The following is a 21,913-nucleotide window of genomic DNA, read 5'->3' on the forward strand; positions in this document are numbered from 1 at the left end:
AAAAGCCATGTGAGATTTTTAGGTAATTGTTTTAGTTTGTTTTTAAAAACACATTAGGTATTCAAAGCCCAGACAGTGAATTGAGTAGTCATTTCTAGTTCAGTAGTTGTAGTTTGGGTGATTTCTCTAAACCACTGCAGAAGTTTTATTTATGTTTATAAAACTTGTGGTTTATCTTTTGGACAGGTCCCCCGGGGGTTAAAGGCAGCCAAGGAATAGCAGGACGTCCAGGGCAGCCTGGGCCTGCAGGATTTCCTGGATTGAAAGGGGAGAAAGGTGACCCTGGTCTTTCAGGCATCGGTATTCCTGGTCTCCCTGGACCAAAGGTACACTTACAACATACTTCAGTAGAAAATGCCATGAGGAAATTAGATTCTGGGTTGATTTTTTTAAAACTATAACTTAGTATGTATTATGTATAAGTGTAAATATGTACATATATACATTAACCAGCAGGGTTGACCGTGGTTTGTACTTTTCAGGTGGGAGCAAAAATTTGTAATTTTAAAGGTGAAAATATTTCTGTATAATTTTATCTGGTTAAAGGCAAAGATTGTTTACCAGACCTTTCAAGTTGGGTTCAGCTAGTGGCCTGGTCTGCACTGCAACACCCACTGGCATTTTGGTAGTTGGTAGGGATTTATACAATTAATATCAATGTTCTGATCTCTTAGTTACGTAGTTAATTCTAAAAAAATTAAGACAATATGCATTTAAGAATAAATTACTAGGGAGCTGATACGTTATGATTACTGCTCCTTAAAATTTTTTAACTCCTATATAGAAAATTTGCATGAACATTGACCTATATCATCCTTTTTGTCACCCACAGAAAGGTGACAAAGATACCTACAGACTATCTGTCAGCCTTCACTGATGCCTTACAATTGATGTTGAGCAGAAATTAATTTAGCAAAAATATTGCATGATTAAAGCTCTACAGATTTCTTTTTTCTTCTGCATTATCATGGGGTAAAAATCTCTTCTGAAAGAAGAGAGAGCACGCTTGTCTTTAATATCAGCTAGTTCTGAGGAAAAGCTGTGGTACTCGATGCAAGATTGTAGGGGAAAACTGTTAAAATCTTTACAGTTGCTATTTCCAATTAATTTTCTGTGTGAGATAGTTAACATTAACTGGATATAAGGAGAAGTGTACACAATATAATGGTGACATTTTTGTGATGGTAAGACTGGGAACATACAAGAAGGGCTTACCCATCTTACAAAGACTGGGTTCTTATTTCTGCTTAATGTCTTCTAGGGTGATCTTGGTTTGCCTGGATACCCAGGTAGTCCAGGCAATAAAGGTATAGCTGGAAATCCGGGTTTGCCTGGATTTCCAGGCAGTCCAGGTGCAAAAGGAGAACCAGGCCTTCCTGGATTCCCAGGTAATTCTGAGCAGGACTTTTTTTTTATTTTCCCTCTTGCTTATATTGGTATATACACCTAAACACAGTGGGTAATTGGTGGAGGGCTGCAGCTGCTTTCAAAGTTTCTAGCAATTTGCTGCTTCTAAGCTTTGTGATGTTGGAATTGTCCCTGCAAGAGTAAGTGTGTGAATGCATCACTTAAGATTGCCTTCTGAAATGATTCATCTGCTCTGAGGGGAAGTAGCAGTTGTGTTAGCTAATGCTCCCCACAGCAGTCGGATTCACTTCCTCTGACCCACATCATACCTGTGTTTGGCTCCATATTTTTCCTTCATGATCGATTAAAAAGTGTCATCAGGAAAACTGGGCTTTTTTGATGGCATCTACTGCCTAAAAAACATGTTCTAAAGAGAAATCTCTTTCTGAAACATGATGAAATTAGATTTTGCACTCTTTAAAAAATATTAATAGAGATTGTTTATGGGTATATGTCAGTTCTTTCATTCTCAATTTGAAGAAATGAGTTTTTTACCTATGCTGCATTTGCAGCAATAAAGGCTGTTGTACAAGCATGCTTGAGCTGCTTTTGTGTAGGAAGTTAGAGAATTTGTGACAGTGTAGTCATGGCAGCAGGAAGCTTAGAAGAGAACAAAACCTGGCTGTGAACCTGACAGTTTTTAACCTCTGCTTCATGTCATGCCTGAGAGGCTGTGAGCAGTTAAAACAGTGTATTGAGACTCTACCTTGAGCAGGCTCTGATGCTGTTCGAAAGAGGCATACTGCAACAGATCCGTTGTTTGTCCTACCTGCCGCTCTGTTCATGCTGTAGGGCTGAGAATCCAGTGTCAATTCTAACTAAGACCATGTCTATTCAGATCCTTTTTCAGGAAAGGAAAAGAGGCTTGGGGAAGGACTGTCCAACCATAGTTCATAATGCTTTCAATTTGTTGTCAAGCAGAAACATCTGTCTCTAAAATGGTAATTTCCCAGCAGACTGCCAGACTCAGCGTCCTTGGCCAGGGGCACTCCACAATTAAGAAGACAGAGTCTTGAGAGTAGCAGTAAGGACAGGTGTGCTAGTATGTTTTGTTTCTGTAGGTTCCTTGCTTTATAAAACATCTCCTTGATCAGCTGTAAATCTGCAAAATAAGCATAAATATGGTGTCTTGATACAATTAGTTCATTTGTTACTCAGGGGATCTCAGATTATAGCATGTCAAGATCTGCTGAAAAGCCGGTTTTGTGCTTAATTTGATTGAAATGCCCGTACTTTACAGGAACGCCAGGAATTCCAGGACCAAAAGGTATCGAGGGGCCTCCAGGTAATCCTGGCCTACCCGGACCACCTGGACCAGTAGGTGAGCATGAACAGCACAGCAAAGGTCGGCTGCTTCTGTGGAAAATGTAACACATGAAGCCGCTTCCTTTCTTCTTATCTCTTTAACTTCATGAAAATGTATCTATATGGATGCACAAACACCATTGCACACAGGTCACTGAAGTTAAACAGAAAAGAAAGAAGTTTTAACTTTCTCTGGGTGACTTGTGTCTGCTGTCATTATTGAAACAAGAAGTTAACTGTTTCAGTATTTACCAGCTTTATTTAAGTACTCCATTGGTCTAGCCTGCTTTTATAGGAGCAAAATTCTAATTTATCCTAAAGGGAAGTATTATATTTTTAGCAAACACTGACTGCTTAAAAGGTCACAGGTCTAAAAGCCTTTTCTAAATTGTCAAGGGGGAGAGAGGGAGAGAGAGAAAGGCTTTAATTTTAAGACTACACCCTTGTGAGTTTGTTATTACATTGTCGCACCTTCAGATTCAGATGGTAGGGAAGGGGAAGAGGTTGCTTTCTTTTTTGCAGGTTAGGCATTACTGTGCTACTATGTTCTATCCCCCTTTTAGGAGATATTGGTCGTCCTGGCCCTCCTGGTCCTTCAGGGGAGAAGGGACAGCCTGGTCGAGATGGTATCCCTGGACCAGCTGGTCAGAAGGGCGAACCAGGTCCGGTATCTTTCCTGTTTGCTTTCTCCTGTTCACTCTGCATTGTGATGTCCTGCTTTTTTTATTCTATTTTTTCCTATAGCTGCTCCTGTGGTTCCCAGCTGCTGAATGGTTCACAAAGGGTGCCATCAAACTGCCAGTGAAGCACAGGAAAAGAATTAAATCAGCTCTTACTTTTTTTTTTTTTGAAATTACCTGACTGAAACACCAGCCCCTGTTCGTGTATTCCACGGTAGCTGTGTTGCTTCAACTCAGTTAGAGAATGGATAAACAGTCTAATGTCTGCCTTAAAGGTAGAACCTCAACCAAAAATGCAAATGTATTAACTCCCAATATCTGAAAGAGCATCTTGTGAATGGATAGAAATACTTAGGAAAGTTACAGGTGCATCCTTAGCGAAATCTCTAGCGTTGGTGTAGACTGAGTGAATGAGAGTCCTGGTAGTCTCAAGGAATCAGAGATTTAGATGAACTGCACTTTCATCACTCGCAGCCTCATACTCCTATTCCTGGAAACTTGAAAGCTAGATGTTCATTATTAACTGAATCTGTTTCTTTTCAGGTCTGCCAGGTTTTGGGCGCCCAGGACCTCCAGGACTCCCAGGATTGTCAGGTAAAGTTTCTCTGTTCCTTGTTAAAAAGGTTTGAATGTAAAATACATCTGTAGACCAAAAAAAGAAGGCATGTTGTATGTTCTGCAACAAATGAATGCCATAGCAACTACTAAAATAACACATTTTTTTCTCAGCACACCATTTTTAATTAACCATGGTAATAAAGACACTCATTACTGAGTACTGAATTTTGTATATTAGCAGTTATGCAGACAGAATAAATCCACAGAGGATAACAGTCCACTGCATTGTGTGGAACTTTGCTGATTTGTCTCAGTTAAATAAAGCATTCGTACAACAAATGACAAATGAAGCTGCTTTTGAAAATATAGCTGCTTGCAGTATTTTCAAAAGCAACTTCACAACCTAAGTTATATCACTTTCCAGTGGCATTAAAGCTCCTAAATTCCTCAAGCTTATTTGAAAATTTTGCATGTATGTCTTAACTTTCAGCAGCGTCTCAAAAAAATGATCAGGTCTTAGTAATGACAGATTTCTTCATAGAAAGCATTGCTTGTAGGCTTGCAGACTCAGGATGTTTATGAATTACAGCATCCCTGAGTAGTAAACTGAGACTTAGTGAGACCTTTTAACGTGCCAGAAGCTATAGCGCTTTCCTCTGCAAGAATTATTAGCCCCGACTCTTTTCTGAATATTAGATCCATTTTGTCTGTGCAGATGAGGTGAGTTGTGGCCAGACTTGCACCTCCTGCAAGAAAGGGAAACAGCTCTGCAAATGGACATTTGGACTTGCTTGCACATCAATTTGTAACAGTATTCATAAACATGGCTGTTTGGTTTTACAGGGCAAAAAGGAGAACTGGGGCTACCTGGCCCACCGGGGCCCCCTGGACTTCCAGGTCTGAAGGGAGAACCAGGTTTCCAGGGATTCCCTGGTCTACAGGGTCCACCAGGTCCACCAGGATTACCAGGGCCACCTCTGGAAGGTCCTAAAGGTAGCCCTGGACCACCAGGTGTTCCAGGAAGGCCAGGTAAGAGCACGATCCATACCTATCGGCATCTGCCAATACTTTCATGTTTTGCTGGTAGGTTATCAGCCTTTAAACTTTCTCAATTTATTTGGATGGATAAGTTCAAGCCTCACGGCGTAAGTCTCAATGTTTGTGGGCAACCAGAGGATTTTGTTGCCAAAAGTAACAGTATTGAAAAATAAAACAGCCTCAGTTTCTGTTAATTTCTGATACCTGGCAGCAAAAATCTACTGCATTAATAAACGGGAGATTCTCCGCATGCTGTCACAGTAATCATCTAGCGAGCACGATACCGACTTTTGAACATCTGATGCCTTTGCAGTGTTGTCACGTGATCAGCAAATGTCATCGCGCACAAAAAACCCAAAGTAACAAACCCCATCATTTTTAAGAGTCATGGCAATCAAATTCACGCTAGCATCACAGCATGATCAGATTGGATAGCTGCCTTTTCACCTTCGTGTCATGTAACATAAGTCATTGCTCCATTGTGTCATGTGGCTCCCACGGACTCAGTCACCATCATGCCGTGTTCATCTTCCCATTATTTCATGTTTGCATCTTGTTCCTGCACCAACTAATTCTGGGAATGAAAAAACCACTATCCTGAGTTAACATTGCTGAGCAACTCCCTGGCGTGTATTAGAATTTGGTTTATATTTTGTGTCATAAAATGTTTATTTGCATTTAGATACCAGTCTTCAAAAATCTGACTTTAATGCGCTCTGGCTCAAGCTTATTGCTGTATCTTGAGTCCAGAAGTACTTCGCCACCAATAAGACTCATCTCACTTAACATGCTTGATACTCTCCTTAAAGGAGACTACTTTCAAACCAAGACTACTTTCAAAACTACTTTCAACCAAATCAGTTGATTACAGATTTTTTTCTGTGCATATTAATGGAGAAGTACTATTTTGATTTCTTACCTTCAAACTACGACCTCAGATTTTTCTGTTATTCAGAGATTTGTTTGGGGAAAGTTAGACTTAGTGCGTTTGTAAAATAGCTGCTACACGGATATTGTTCATTTTAGGGTATCAAGCTAGAGTTTAGTTTTGCAGAACACACTTGGAAAGATTTTAAGATTCGCTTTTTCCTCATGCTTGCTCCTGATACAGGAGGAGGCAATCCCACTGAAAAACTTTTTTAGAATGGAATTTTATAAAAATATTTTCACTACAACTGGAATGGGGTAATATTTGATTATTATTAACGGCAGTGTGAGCTTTTGTGTTTTGCAGAGTAGGCTGCGAACTCATCTATCCTAACTGTGCATTTAAAAAATGGGTCATTGTAAACAACACTTGGTTTTAATTTATAACACCTTAAAACTGGGGTGCTGTTTGCCAGTATGACAAGATTTTCTTTTAGGCCTAGTAAAAATAATTGTGTTGTATCCTAAACCTGCTTTTTATGTGACTGGTGTGGAACAACCCAGGGGGTTAATTCACAGCCAGTCACAATTTCTTCCTGGTTTCCTATTTGGTTAGTGGAAGGAGGAGTACACGCCTTTTCCCCTTTCTGATGGAGGAACTTACTCCCTGCTGTGCCCCAGGGGCTCGAACCAGTCAGTGGAGCATCCCAGCAGCAAGCTGATAGTCCTGATTTGTTTCTGTGCAGCCTTGTCCTCTTCTGCCTAGTTGCTCACTGGCAGGTAGGAATACGGGACGAGTAATCCCAGCTCTGCTCGCTGTGGTTAGAGTTGCAGCTGGGACAAGCGGGAAAAGGAGTGAAGGGAGAAGAGATGGTGGGATGCTGGACTTGAGCTTTGTAATTTGAGTGTGCCCAAATAATGGCCTGAGACATCTTAGATGTCAAGATCCTCCAGAGATAATTTTTCTGCGTGTAGAGTGGTACAGCAGTTGAAACTTTGGCACAGGAAGCAGACTGGGCCATGAGAGTATAGGCTTTTTTAAAGTTTCTTACACAGACGATATCTCCAAACTCTAAAAATCAAATAAAAAACCTCACCAGCTAAGCAGCTCCTGATGTATAATAAAACTACCAACTGAGAGTCTGTGCTCTGCTGTAGCAGTGGTGGTTTTATGAAGCTTCTCATGCTGCCCACACTCCCCTGTATAAATCAAGTGCTTACTGAGTCTAATCAGCTGGGGAGGCAGAGGAATGGTGGGACTCATTTTGTGCAGTTTTATGAGCATTGGCAGGGGGGAAACAACCAGTGAGGTTCTGCTCAGCTATGTTCTCTCTCTCTCTTTCTCTCTTTCTTTCTCTTATTTACATTTTTGTTGCATGCAATGTATAAAGTGAAGCATTTGTTTGGCTCAGTTATGCGTGAACTAATGTGGATAAACCAAACTATTATTGCAGTTCTGGTACAATCAGCACTCCAGCCTTTTGTTTCAAATGATAACACAGTCCATTGTTGGAACGCTGATGTAACATTTTAACATAAGGCAGTTAGTCATAAAAGCAGCTGTGTGGCTGTCAAATTACCCCCCTTCTAGGGACATAAATAAAACCAGGAGCTGTATGCATATACAGTTTGTCGTTGACTTCTGGGTATATTCTAAAATTAGTAAAAGTGATAAAGTCAGATGTGATGTAGCTCTCTGACTTCAGTTGAGTTACCCCTGAAACAAATGTTGATAGGTAGTGGTGGAATGGATTTATTAATTGATTATAAAATTAAGCCAATTTCCAGAGTAACACAACATTGCTGTTTACTCCACGTGTCTATTTTCATTGCTATGAATAATAATAGTTTGGTGTTTTGCATACTGTATGTAAAGGAATATTGAGCTAAATCTAAAAAGAAAGGTTTAGTTGAATATGTTAGCTTGTTGGTATTTCTAACAGTTTTGATGTTTTTCCCCTCGTTCTAATGATGACCTTGGTGAACTCTGACCCCTACTCCCAGGTCCCTCAGGTTAGCCCCTTAACTCCAAAATAATAACTTTGCATGAAAATGAATGTTTATACTTTTGTAGTGTCTAAATGTAGATATGCTGAGTCATTTTTCAGGCCTACCTTTTATTTGTGGTAGAAAAGAAAAGCTCAGTGTTGACTTTCAGACTCTTCCTCCACGTTGTTGTAGGACTAACACTGGAAGGACAGTGTTGCTCTCCCCATGGTGGAAGATCATGTAGGTCCAGATTTGCAAGGCTTTTATAAAGTGCCCCCAGCTGTGAAACTTGGTTTAGCATATTTATTCTCAGTGCAGTTGAAAACAATATATACTGGGTTTTATCTTTTTTTTAAAAAACATATTGCGCTGTCCTCCCAAGTCTTGGCTGTATAATTGTGTTCTGTAGCTTGGGCAAGTGACAGTATTCATTTTTGTGACAGTATTCATTTTTGTAACACCTGCTACTGTTGATTTTGGACACTGTCAAGTGACTTAAATAAATTCTTTTATTCCAACAGTGTCTGTAGCAAAATTTATACAGAGTAAGTGGTGCTTTACATTTCCCAACTTAGAGCATTGTAACTTTCCAGTGCAGAGAAATCCTTATTTCCATTGTTTTGCTTCACCAGCACACTTAGAGGAAATGAGGAAAGCTCTTCCTTTAGCATGTATATAATGAAAATGAAGTGCACAGCCCTCCCCTCCCTAATGCTAGGGCAGTGGAACAGGATTGGTAAGAACATGGTTATTTTCACAAGCTTATCATAATTTTAGCATATCAGCATGTAGCACAAGCTAGCTCTTGGGAAGATTTGTAATTTGTGTCTAGATTGAAAATGACTTAGTATATCTGTTTTAATAATAATGATGTCTTTAGGTTTTGCTATGATGGCTTTCAGGAAGCAAAGAACTGTCATGAAAATTCCGTAAAGGAATACATTTTAGTTTTTTAGTGTGCTGTCCTAAGCACTGTGAGGTAGCAAATGTGGTAGCCCCTGACGTTTGAATCGTAGATTTATGGAGTCATATAAAGAAATGAATGTGGCTTTACCTTTTAATTAAACTGTGGTCACACAGGCAGTAACCACAGTTTCAAAGAGGGCTACCGTCATGGGTATGCTGAGAGGAACTTAGCAATTGCTTCATGTTTTGTTCCGCCCTGTGACTGTGCTCAGCCAGAATTCAATAAACAAGTATAGGACAGATTTACAAGTCATAGCAAAACTTACCTAACTGTGAAATATAGTTTATAAGTACTTACCAGTAGCAATGAAATGTCCATGTCATTATTTTTAACAGCTGTATTAGTTGGTATTTAAAATAATTTACCAAAAATGTAAAAATAGTGCATTGAGGTAAACCTGATGTGTATTTATTGCATGGTGTGATGTTGATATATTTAAATCATTTCACTGACGTGAAAGATGCGAGTGGCACAGGAGCTGAAATACGTATTTATTCAGGAGCATGGTAGGGACAACCAGCTTACCTTTTGAAAGAGGACATTTAAATGCTTTTTCTAAGGATGTTATCACATCCCATTCTCCATGGTAACCTTAAACAGGTAAATTAGCATCTTGGGGTATTTTATCAAGAAAAAAGAATGCCAACAGTAAAGACAACAAGTACGAAATGTGTCAGTTCTGCTGTATTTTTGCATATAGCATTTGCAGCCCTGTTGATCCATGTCAATCCTGCTTACCATTCTGAAGAGGGTATAAGCCTACTTTTCAGTCCTCGAATTGTATTCACAGGTAGTTGAGGCTCATACCTGATTAGTGGTGATGAGTCCTCCTGTTAGTCACACTTCCCCCTGCCCAAAGCAGAATTTTGCTCAAGAGTAAGCTGTCATTCACAGTTTCCCTGCATATTTGCGAAGCTCCGGGCCCTGTGATGCTGAATATTGTCAGTGAAATGGTTGCATAGTCCAAGCCCCATTGTGAATAGAACTAACCAGTCACAGGCTCAGCTGTAATGTTAAAGCAGTAACACATTCTTTAGTAAAGCTTTAAGTTTGCTGTTAAATGGAGCGTCAAATTAGTCTTAGCAGAGCCTAGTCACCAGAATAACTTGTATCTGAAAATACATATCATTGTGTATTCATGTATGGTTTTATGCATGCATGTGGATTATATTGTAAATACAAAATATGCTGGTGAAATGGGTTGTTGTCTAGTGTATATGCTGTCATCTGTACTATTTCTAACTAGTAATCTTGTTTTGTACTGTGTGATGTCTGACCCTTCTAACATCGATCATTGGGCTTTGGTGAACTCTGATCCTTCCAGGTCCTCCAGGTTAGACTCTTAACTCGGTCAATTTATTTTACTGCGTTGCACTTGATGTAAGAGAAACGGGTGCTTTCCTGTAAATCTGTCTTTTTAAGGACTGTGGTTACCCTGCAGACCGTATGTGTTTTGATTAGCTTGTCTCAGATGGTAACCTGTTATTATTTTGCATGTGTACAGTACTAGACCAGTATAAAAGAACAAAATGAACACAAAAAAATCCTTGCATGATGGGATGTTTTCTGTAGTTGGAGCTGCTACAGGATATGTGTGAAATCTGGTACAAAATTGCTGTTGATTTGAAAAGCAAAATTTTGGAAGGAATTCTATACTCAGATTTGCATGCAGAAATAGAGCTCATCAGAGTTATCCACTGCATATAGACTATGAGGATGTCAAAGGAGATGCTAAATTGTTCGAGGTTGCAGAAGAACTGAAAATCCAGCACACTGATAAATGTTACTAAATTTGTTGTTCTACAGGGGAGAATGTCATAGCGCTGTCCTGCAAAGAAATCCTTTCGTTAATCCAGTTATGAGATCTAACTTGTAAAATGTTATTAGCTGTTGCTGCACTTGCTTATGGTTTGTTTTGCCACAAATTAATATTGGTTCCCTTCTATTTAGATGGAGGCATAAAGGTGGGGGTCTCACCTTTCAGTTCTCCAGATACCTAAGTTTCTTTTAAGTCCACTGCTTTGCTTTGGATTAATGTGGCTGTAGCAAAGGGAAAATATTTAAAGACCAGCCTGATTCCTATATTGGATTTACACAGCATAATTCTACTAAGGAGACACAAATCAGCTGGAGGGAAAGTCATTCAACATGAGGAAGTCTCTGCAACTCAGATTATTATTTAGGCAAGACAGAATGATGGGCTTCCTGCTGCCCAGCAGTCAGCAGATGGTATATACTGGGTTCCTTAATAGATATGTCAAATTTCAATGGCAAAAAAGCAGCAACATTTTACATTGTTGAGACTGGCTTTCAAAAGGAATTCAGTCTGTTAAGATAGCACTGAAGAGGTGGTGAATGTAATGCAGGTCAGCAGAGGGGATATTTGTACCATCTAATTTGGGGTTTCTTGGCTCCTACTAAAGGCACTGGTCTGGTCACTGGTAAGCTTCTAACGCAGGTGAGTTGCTTGGCTTTCTGGAAAGACCTGCTTCTCACATCAGCTCGATAAGGAGCCTTGGTTCCTGATTTGGGTAGTGCAAATAATCCCTCTATTTGTTTTCCATTTAGTTTATCCTGAATTCAGCATTGAAATAGAGCTGGGAAGTCAAGTCTTTAAATTTTTTGTTACGCTGAAGGCACAAACTTGGGGAGAATGGTTGATATGTACTGATACATGCATATTTATTCTGCAACGTTAAGGTCCACCAGGCCCAGAGGGTCCACGAGGGCCACCAGGCAGTGGAGGACTTAAAGGGGAGAAAGGGAACCCTGGTCAACCTGGCCCACCTGGCCTGACTGGTCAAAAGGGAGATCAAGGACCACCTGGACGCCAGGTAGGACAAGAAATTGAGTTATCCCCCTAGTTTGTTTTTAAATGCAATAAAAATGGAATATATTTGGGGGGAATATGCAGTTCATTATAGTAAAATAAAAGCTAAAATATGGTAGCTACACCCTGTCTTGTAGCAAGTAAGAGGGTCTTTTCCTTAATTATCCACTTAATTATCTGGGCAGGATGTTCCTGTTACATTCCCATGGGAGCTGGAGCTGTCAATGCACACTTCATGTTACAGCATTCTCTGACAGCACCCAGGGCAGCGAACAGAACATGTGGCCTCAGCCCTTCAAAGCACTAGTTCACAGACCCAAAGTGTGCTTATTTGTCCCCCAGCCACCTTTTCTATTTGTTTTCCTGAAACTGCTGAGGAGATGAGTGAGTAACGTGGAGCTGTTCTGTTCAGGGGGATCCTGGTCGTCCAGGTCTGAATGGAATGAAGGGCGACCCCGGGGTTCCAGGCGTTCCAGGATTCCCAGGTATTTAACTAGTATTTCAAGTGAAAACCTTCAGACACAGTAACAGCCCCTCAGGGAGAAAAGCAGCCTGACTTTGGCCATTCCTGCAGCAAATTTTGTAAGACAGCACGTTCTTTCACTGCGTAACTGTGTGAATTTGATGTTTCAGGTATGAAGGGTCCCACTGGACCTGCAGGACCTGCTGGCCTCACAGGCAGTCAAGGACTGCCAGGCCCACCAGGTAGGAGAAGTCCTGGATAGCATTATTGTCACTTTTGCTTCCTGCCAGTAGAATTTGTTACACAGATGTAGAACTGAGTCGGTCTCAGCTAGCAATGAAAGTAGTTAAATGAGCAACAGCTTAAATACAATTCTGGGCCATACTTTTTAGCCCTACAAGTCATCCTACCATATTTTATACTCTGTCTCCAGTCTACGTGGAATAACCTCTGCAAGAGCTGTCCTTTGGGAGGGTTGGTGGGAGTGTCACAAGAGCGCTTTTTTGCCTTATATATACACTTGTTCTTTGCATTGATAGATCTCTTGGCTTCTGACTCTGCAATAAATAACAGAAACTGTTTCTAACGCTTTCTTCCACCTTGGTTTATCTAATACGAAGCTGCTTTCTCCCAGGTCCACCGGGTTTACCAGGGACCATTGGACGAAGCATTGTTGTCAAAGGAGACCCTGGTCCCCCGGGTCCTCCAGGGCAGCCAGGGTCGAAAGGGCCGCCTGGATTGCCAGGGCCACAGGGATTGCCAGGTACGATCCTAGGCGGCTGCAGAGAAGATGACTTAAGAAGTGTGGCAGACTGCAGGTTGCAGTGTCACCTGGCACAGGCTGTAGAGACAAGTTACTGAATTCAGTTCTACCATATACGTCTGGTTTAACAGTCTGTTCTTGTCTAATGTATCATGAATAGATGAATCCCAGACAATTTAAAGATTTCTGTAGTGAGATTTCAAAAGCTTTTCAGCATTTTTTGCCTATTCTAGGTCCAATTGGTCTTCCTGGTGACCCAGGGCGAGATGGACTACCTGGTTTTGATGGTCCAGCAGGACGTAAAGGAGAGAGAGGTCTTCCAGGCCAACCAGGTATGTTCATCCTATGAGGACCCAGTGGAAAAAGAGGTGCTCCCTTTTGTTTGTGAATGCAGGTTAGTACTGGGAAGTGAGATCTTTGCCTCGTGGGAATAAAAATAAAACCATAATTTCAGGATTTTCTGAATGCAAACACATTGCAGGCAGCTGAACATACTTTGGTTTGGAATATTCTTGGAATAAACACATTGCTGGTCATTGCTGAATAATATTGTAAAGTGCTGTTTCTCAAGCTTAACGGCATCTCCTTTGCAGCACAGATGATGCACAGGTAATAATGAAGATAGTAAGAAACAGGAGAGATTAGTAAAATAATTCTAATTTTGCATGAAAATCATGAATGGGATAAATCAGACTTACTAAAGGAAAGAATTTCACCAAAGGCAGAGATCAGGCTACCATGCACCTACTGCTTAGAATTACTGAATTACGATTTGAGAAAAGAAATCGGACTAGGCACTGGGACAACTTTCTGAAGATGATGATACATATTAAGTAGCTATATATTGCAACTTGTGAGAAAAAGTATTAGAATTTGAACAGTTAAAATCGTACAAAAATCCCTAATGCCTTTTTCTCTGAGTAGCTCTATGAAATGTTAGTATTATTTTAGTGAAATAACATAAATAATGGCTGTGGAACAACCTAGTCTAAATATTTGTAGTTATATTTCCTGCTGTTTTTCCTGTTCAAGAGCAAATGCCTCTTCTGATACCTTTCTCAGTCATATGACTCATTCTTGCTCTTATTCAGGGTTGTTCTAGCCTACTTCCACTTTTGTAACCTACTCCACAACTGACTGCAGCTTTTCTATTCATTTTGGTGGCCTTTGGCTCAGGTGTTCTCACAGCATGCCCTAGAGTGAGACTTGCTTCTGTTTCTGGCTCTGCCGTTTATTTTGTGACCTTGCTCAAAGATGTTTCAACATTATCTTATTAAGCTGCATACACAGAGTAATGTGGTTTGGAATCGGGAAGCTGATTTGGACTCGCTCCAGCGGCTGTCATGGCCGCTGCAGTTGTTGTCTTAGTGCCTCACAGCTCTGAACGTATTCAACTTCACAGTACCCCTACAACACAGGGAAGTTGCGCTTTTATGAAATAACTAGCTATGACAGCCTCGGTGATTTAACAAAGCTTACATGAAAAAATAATTTGAGGAAGATGGTGTTGGCGGACACCAGGTCCCCCAGCTCCCAAGCACCTTAATCACAAGGTGCTACCTTTCAGAGCTACACTAGTCCTAAAAGAGCAAGAAATGGTGTTAATAAGTACTGTGTATTGTGTTTCTCTCGTGTGAACAGGTTCACGAGGAATACAGGGTCCTCCTGGTCCTGATGGCTTACAAGGCCCACCGGGTCCTCCTGGAACAGCTTCTGTTGCTCACGGATTCCTTATAACTCGGCACAGCCAGACCAGGGATACACCACTATGCCCACAAGGAACATCAAGAATATATGATGGATTCTCTCTTCTATATGTTCAAGGAAATGAGAGAGCACATGGCCAGGATTTGGGTGAGATATTCTGTATGCTCTGTCTTCAAGGGAAAAGAGGTTGTACCTGCTTCTTCAAATGCTCCGATTCGCTGAAGATACGACGGTCTTAGAGATTTCTTAGGTGAGGGTGGGGATTGCATGCTAAGATCTGCTACCTCCAGAGGCTGCACATTATAATTCAGGATGAAAGCATGTAATCCAAAACTGAGAAGTTAAGTTCTTCCACTTGTGACAATTCGATAGCACATGCTGTGCGCTCGCAGGTGGAGAGGAAGAGTACGCAATTACCATTCTCAAAGAATTGCCATAAAAAGTAATGAAGTGAAAACTTTGCTGTCACGTTTTATGTATCTTACTCTGTAGGTACTGCTGGGAGCTGTCTTAGACGTTTCAGCACCATGCCCTTCATGTTCTGCAACATCAACAATGTTTGTAATTTTGCATCAAGGAATGACTATTCCTACTGGCTGTCAACTCCAGAGCCAATGCCGATGAGCATGGAGCCACTGACTGGGCAAAGCATCCAGCCATTCATTAGCCGGTGAGACAAAGCAGGCTACCAGGTCTCTTTTTTTTTTAATATCTGGATAAATAGCACATCTTATCCGTGTATTTCAAATGTTCAGGCTGGATATTAGGAGATGGATCTGTCATGTTTTGCTCTGGGAAATACTAGGAAAATAGCTCGTTTTGGAGTACGTTGTCTTGAAAGGTCTGTGTGCAGCAGTGATAATTAGAGGCTGAAAGGCTGTAAGAGCTCTCCTCGACTGAGGAAGCTATGTAGTCAGCAGTGCAGGATTGCCCTGGACAGGAAAGAACATGAGACCCATTAGCTCTAGGATGAAGGCATTCACTTGGGGACTTTGAGCTTCCAGTTTTTGTTTCAGGAACTGCTTCGGTATTTTACTCAATGGTTGCTGGTGGAAATACAGGCAGATTTTGCACTCCAGAATACTGTCTTACTGCAGTTACAAAATACATGAGAAGTGGAAGTCTAGATTAATAGGACAGCCTGTCACAGGCTGGTTTTCATCCCTTTCTTTGTGTAAGAATTCTTAATAAAACATACTCCTATTATATTTTAATATCACGTGTTTCTCTGATACTTCCCCTGTGTCCAGATGTGTTGTGTGTGAAGCTCCTGCAATGGTGATAGCTGTCCACAGTCAGACCATTCAGATTCCTTCGTGTCCTTCAGGCTGGGACTCCCTTTGGATTGGTTACTCTTTCATGATGGTAAGAACTGCCTCCTACTCCAGAAGTGGCTAGTACCCACTTGTGTCCTCAACTAGCTGCTTTAGGACTTCCTTAAAACTACAGTGGCTGTCGTTTGAAAGCCTTTACCTTCAATTACTAACCATGTAGCCAAGATGAACAGTGATTTTCCAGTACACAGAGCCCAGTGTAACTGGTATTTATGGAGGTGTCTGACACCACATTATCTCAACCAAGAATGAGCAGTGGCTCTTTTAGTAGCTGAATGCTTTGCTATTTAATTTTTAGCACCTACTGTAAGGTTCTTGTCTGTGTGTTTCTTTCCTCCACCCCGACATCAGCACACTAGTGCTGGAGCAGAGGGCTCTGGACAGGCCTTGGCATCGCCCGGATCCTGTTTAGAAGAATTCCGCTCAGCTCCATTTATTGAATGCCATGGTCGTGGCACTTGTAATTACTACGCCAATTCATACAGTTTCTGGCTGGCAACAGTAGAGGTGTCAGAAATGTTCAGGTAAGAAAACCTCTTTCTTATATATTGCTTTATTCCAGAATTAAACTGAATTTATTCCAAAGAGCAAGAGAGATTTGTTTACAGTGGTATAGGGAAATAGTTTAGCTTGTTTTCCTCCTTACAACCAGTTTTTCAAGTGTCTCCTTGGTAAGCCTTTAATATTATGTAAAAACTTGCTAGGGCACATTCTCTTTCGCAAGGAGTCAGATTCTTTTTATGTCAATTCTTACTCACATTTAGAGGTACCTTCTCTGAAAGTAGTCCTACTGTAGTTACTTTATTTAGAGTCTAAAAGATCAATTTTGTTTGTTTTGGTTTGGGTTTTTTTGCTGGGCCTTTCAATAGACTGAAATATTTGAAAAGGTAGTTCACAGACATACAAGGGACAGGTATGAAGGGCAAGATCAAGTCAACCCTTTTAAGGCAGCTGTTCATATAACCTGGTTTTAAAAGCCTTGTGTGAGGGAGGTTTCATACCCTCCATGGCCAGCATTTTTGCCAGTACTTTGCCGAAGAATTAGGGTGACATTTTGGCAGCAAGGAAGCCACTGGACATTCTATCCTCAGCTCCTCTGCAGTCAGCATTTCGGCTGGAGTCTCTCAGCTCCTTAAACTTTTCCCCTTTCAACTTGAGTAGCAAAGTATTTTTTTTCTTTGAACAACCATCTCCTTTCATAGAATAAAGTGCTACCGCCCTGTTTGTGTACTGATAAAAACCTCAGCAATAATCCCACTGCCACCAAAGTGAAACATGTAGCTTTGTGGCACAGGGCTGGCAATGTGCACTGCGTTGCACAGCAGCAGTGGCCCCTGAGTTGGCTGTGTCCAATGCCCACAACCATGACACTTAACGTGCATTAAATAGCCATCACTAAGTTTTCAGGTAGTTGATCAGGGGTGATTCACTAGTGAAAACTGCCTACTAATAACTACCATGCACCTTTGAGTTTGCTGTCTCTACTGTTTTCTGTCTCCTATAAACACAACTTCCTTTTTTATTCTATTTTTTTAAAAGAAACTTTTCAGAATTGGACTTACACTGTGTACATGCATAGCGCACCAATCTGTTATATTAATCTCCCACCTCCCTACCCTTTCAGAATATATAATAAATAATTTGGTGAAGCCATCACTTAAATACAAATCTCATTGGAGCAGTATTTTTTATGGGTTGTTAAAAGTACCCTTCAACTGAGAAACGCAAAGGCTGCAAAGAAAGACTCCAGAAATACTGTCTCAAATATACAAAATTCTCCTTCCACTGGGTTTGGTATTTGTGTATATTGTCATACACGAGACTGAAGTAGTTGAGCATACCTTGGGTACACTGAGACACTGGACGGCATGAGCATCTGTCACCTGGGGCTGAGGACGTATAGAAAGATCGCTCTTGAGGAAAACTCTCAAATACAGGACTAATTCCCCACTCACATACTTAAGTGTTCTCTTAAACTGTGAATTAAGTAGAAGTTTAAAGGAACAGTTCTGTAAGCAAAGAAAAAGCTAACCTAACCTTACCTTTGTGTCTGTCAACCAGTAAACCTCAGTCAGAGACACTGAAAGCTGGAGACTTGAGGACACGTATTAGTCGTTGTCAAGTTTGCATGAAGAAGACGTAACGTCTTGGAGAATGTTTTATAAAACAGTTGAAAATTTCTAAGATGCACTGTCTTCCAGCTGCAACAATGGTGCTACTGTGCAGAAAGAAAAGAAAAAACAAATCCAAACTGTTCTAACCATGCAAATTCAAGTGTACCTCACTCATGTGCCAAACTAAGGGTTGTTCGGTACATATTTGACAACAGGACTAAGACGAAAGAATTGACCTCTTGGAAACTGAAACGAACGCTTGAGGTTCACAAAGGATCGGAAGATGAAATTTTTCATTTCTCTCCCTGTACCAAAATGGCACCTTTTTGATCAACCAAGAGAAAGAAGAAAAACATGACGCACTGAGTATGTTTAAAGTAACAAGACTGCAGTTTTGAAAAACATTTTTCATGGTGCTACTAACCCTACTGTATCCCAGGTTTTTAATATGAAATTTTAAGCTTATTTCTCTTTGTAAGTAATGAAATGTGTATATTGTGTAAACACCTTTTTAGTTGAAACTTTCAGTCAGTTAGAAACAAACCAGACTGATATAAAAATGCTTATGTCTAAAATGAAAAGATACAGCAGTATTTTATTATGGAACTTGTGGTACAGAGAGAGTTTACCCCTCTTACGCCAACTTATTCATTTAATATTTCATTTCCTTCCTCAGTTGCCAACCTGATCTATTTGGGGAATGCACAATTATTCTGAAGTAATTTCGATCAGGGTTTTAAATGTTGTACACCATGCTATCGGTGGTTTTATTTGTGCTTAGAACTCCCCATCCACTTGAAAAGGGTTTTTTTGTATCTTGTGAAAATATGTGAAATTATTAGCCGTATTCTATATCCTTCTTTTCTGAATAAAAGTCACATTCACATTTTAGTAATCAGTTTGGTTTAACAAAACCTGTTCCTTGGGAATATCCAGTTACCAAAGCATTTAAGATTATGCTTACATCAAACCTCTACTCTGAAGTGGTGTCATGCATTTTATCCAAAATAGTGTACACGCTAAGAAACCTTCTGAATAAAATAAAGCATAAGCTGGTGGAAACTTTCCTATTTACAAATTAATCTTTTAATCTTATGTGAATTTATACACATCCACAATGTATTTACAGTATACAGCAACTCTTGTGTATGTATAGTTCACATAAGGCCTTGAAAGATGGTGCATGCAGTCTTTCTGATGTCATTTTGTAAGAATCCTACTGTGTATGTCTTGGTGTCACTCCTTGTGCAATAGCTGAAAAGCGATCACTTTTTGGTTCGTGACTGTTCAGCTTCTGTGGTCAGTGCTGTTTCACTTACCCTTATGTACAAACAGAGCTCCCTGACAAAGCAAGACTGTTTTTCAAGGGATGATACTTTAATATTTTCATTGTATATTGCCACCTCAACTATCAATACAGCTTAACTTGTGAATTAACACACTGCTTTATACAGGTGAAGTGTATTTGTTTATTGACTGTCATTAAGTAATTTATCTGCTAATGGCTATTCATTCTTACCTTTCAGTTAGCACTGTAAACAAGGAGCATCAGCAATCTCCTTGTTTTACGCACATTTGACAAAAGACATAGGACCGGTGACTGACCAGGTGCCAGTGATTCACACAATGAGAGTGGTGCTGCTTTCAAAAGCTTTCAACCAAGTATGAAACTGAAGTTCTGTAGTTTAAAGTGCAAAAATATTAATAGCTTTGTCTTTTTTCAGTTAGCTGCAGTTACGTATGTTGGTAGAGAGTGGGCAATTCAGCAATGTGCATCCTTCAACTCATTTCATTTTGGTTTGCTGGTGCATATAGAAATAAACTGAACCTGCTGCTACCTCCAAGGCAAGAACTTGTTACCAAAGCTGAAATAAAATAGTAAGTCTCTTCTTGTAAACAAAAGCCCTTATCTTACTTTGGGCTCCTCAGAAGTCTGAGCTGAACATAGTAGCCTATCCCTAGCCCCAAGAAAGCCGAAGAATGGATGCTAAGGTCAAGGAGCTCCCAAAGGAAAGAGCTCTCCCAGCCTTGCACCCACCACCAAGAAGTGTTTGTATATGGGGACCTGGGAAAGAGCAGAGCATGTTTGTTCCAGTAGTGCATAACTGTGCTTCTTTCTAAGATTGGGCCTTCTCTCTCAGCATGTAAAACAAAGCCTGCTGAATGGAAAAGAGAGGAGATATTCCAATCTCAGGTAGACAGCACCCAGAACAGCTCGTCTTGTGGCAGCTTTAGGTCCCAAACCTGTGGGATGACCACAGAAAATGGGAAATACGTAAAGTAGCTACACTTCTGACAGATGCGTTCTCTGTTCTGTTCCTGCAGCTCTCACCCTGACCTGGAGAACAGTCCTGAACCTTAATCGGCTTCAGGCTGAGATTTCCAAATGGGCTAAGTTTTATTAAGAGAAAAGTGGTCTAGAGAGGAAGGAGCATCTTTTAACTGAGACCTGCAGCAGAGATTCCAGAGATGTTGGTTTAATTCCCACCACACATTCTGTGCCTTAGTGCAGGTAAATGACTTGACCTGTGTTGGATCGGAGTTATGGTCTATAAGAGAAAGCATGGTTATTATTTTCTCCTGCTGCTTCTTGACTGCTTAGACTGTAAGCTCTTTGGGGCAGAGACATTGAGGGGGCTCAAATGTTGGTTGGGGCCTCTAGGTGCTATCCATCAGTATATAAATATTAAACTACAGGTAAAAGCTTGTGTTTGCAGATTTATTATTTAAAAAAAAAAAAGTAAAAACCTGTTTCGAACATCAGCGCCTTAAAATAGTCTTTAACATAACCTAACCGTGATCTGGCTCAGAACACCGCTTCTCCAGCTACAGTTAAGGCTCTTTTTCCTGAACTCTGATTTGTTTTTAACTAAAGCTCTTACTCTCTTAACTAATCATGGAAAGTTAGTCTATTTTAGTGAATCTTGAGCAGGAATGTGGAAGAGAACTCGTGTATATTGTGGCATGGGGGCAAGCTGCACACTTCAGCCACTCGAGGGCACCATCTAGCTTTGAAAGAAAGCTGGAACAGAAACACGCCCTTGAAGTGCCTGCATGCAGCAAGGACTTTTAAAAACCCTTACTAGAAGGGGGAGTGCGTTACCTTTCTTTGCTCACTACCTCGTTCTTGTTCTTGAAGGCTTGCTGCAGATGGTGTACGGTCAATTGCAACTGGGCTGATGAGTGAAAAAAATGCAACTTTTAAAAGAATACTGGTTTGTAAATCCTAAATCCGGCAACCTTATGCATAAGTTGGATTTACACTGTTCTAGTATTAAAGAACAAAGTTCTGCTTAAGACAGGCTTTTCAGTATCTTCCTTCATTCTAGTAAGTCCTAGTGTAATCCTTGACTGAAAGGAAGAGGCTTCCCTCAACCTCAAATTCATTTATAAGGTGGGTTTTAAACTTCTGAAACAATTCTGCAAAGTACCATCTATAAACCACAGTGGGCACACAGGGCAGTGCAGCAACGTTTCTGTACCATGGACTACACTTTATGCTTTAGAAGCTCTTAAGCTTGCAGCGCTGTGTCCTCTACTGTAAAGGTCAGTCCCCTCTATAGTGAGGATTTCTCACATCAAAGGGTGGAGGCAGTACCTGTTTTAAAAAGCAGTTTTAGAGTTTGAAAAAGTGATATATTGATTTGGCAAGCAGCAAGTGCTCTGGTTCTAAAATTTGATCTTCTGCAGTTACACTCTATATACTTGGATATCTAGGGGAAGTATTTTGTGTCAGTGTGCTGCCTGACCTGTACAGAAGTGCCCTCCCAGGGCCACCACTGAGGGAAGGTCGTTTTGCCAGACTTAGAACTACACTGCTGCGAGCAGCATTCCGTGTTTTCAACGGGTCCTTCCCAGAAGTTATGCTTTAGGCAATCCAGCACTGTTGCT

At 40.6% G+C, this 21,913-nt stretch overlaps 1 protein-coding gene across 1 annotated transcript in view; it reads left to right on the plus strand.

The window, feature by feature from the left end:
* COL4A5 (collagen type IV alpha 5 chain) overlaps positions 1-18,051 on the plus strand; it is an 89,537-nt gene extending 71,486 nt beyond the window's left edge. The window contains exons 36-51 of the mRNA XM_086470416.1: positions 187-326; positions 1,262-1,388; positions 2,648-2,728; positions 3,276-3,374; positions 3,936-3,986; positions 4,794-4,979; positions 11,512-11,645; positions 12,054-12,126; positions 12,275-12,346; positions 12,739-12,867; positions 13,101-13,199; positions 14,509-14,721; positions 15,067-15,244; positions 15,825-15,939; positions 16,260-16,432; positions 17,970-18,051. Coding sequence (XP_086326542.1) covers positions 187-326; positions 1,262-1,388; positions 2,648-2,728; positions 3,276-3,374; positions 3,936-3,986; positions 4,794-4,979; positions 11,512-11,645; positions 12,054-12,126; positions 12,275-12,346; positions 12,739-12,867; positions 13,101-13,199; positions 14,509-14,721; positions 15,067-15,244; positions 15,825-15,939; positions 16,260-16,432; positions 17,970-18,051 — 1,952 coding nt within the window. The remainder of the gene's footprint in view (positions 1-186; positions 327-1,261; positions 1,389-2,647; positions 2,729-3,275; positions 3,375-3,935; positions 3,987-4,793; positions 4,980-11,511; positions 11,646-12,053; positions 12,127-12,274; positions 12,347-12,738; positions 12,868-13,100; positions 13,200-14,508; positions 14,722-15,066; positions 15,245-15,824; positions 15,940-16,259; positions 16,433-17,969) is intronic.
* Positions 18,052-21,913: the final 3,862 nt, after the last annotated feature.

Source organism: Leptosomus discolor, chromosome 9 (genome assembly GCF_034619465.1).
Source record: "Leptosomus discolor isolate bLepDis1 chromosome 9, bLepDis1.hap2, whole genome shotgun sequence".
NCBI lineage: Eukaryota > Metazoa > Chordata > Aves > Leptosomiformes > Leptosomidae > Leptosomus > Leptosomus discolor.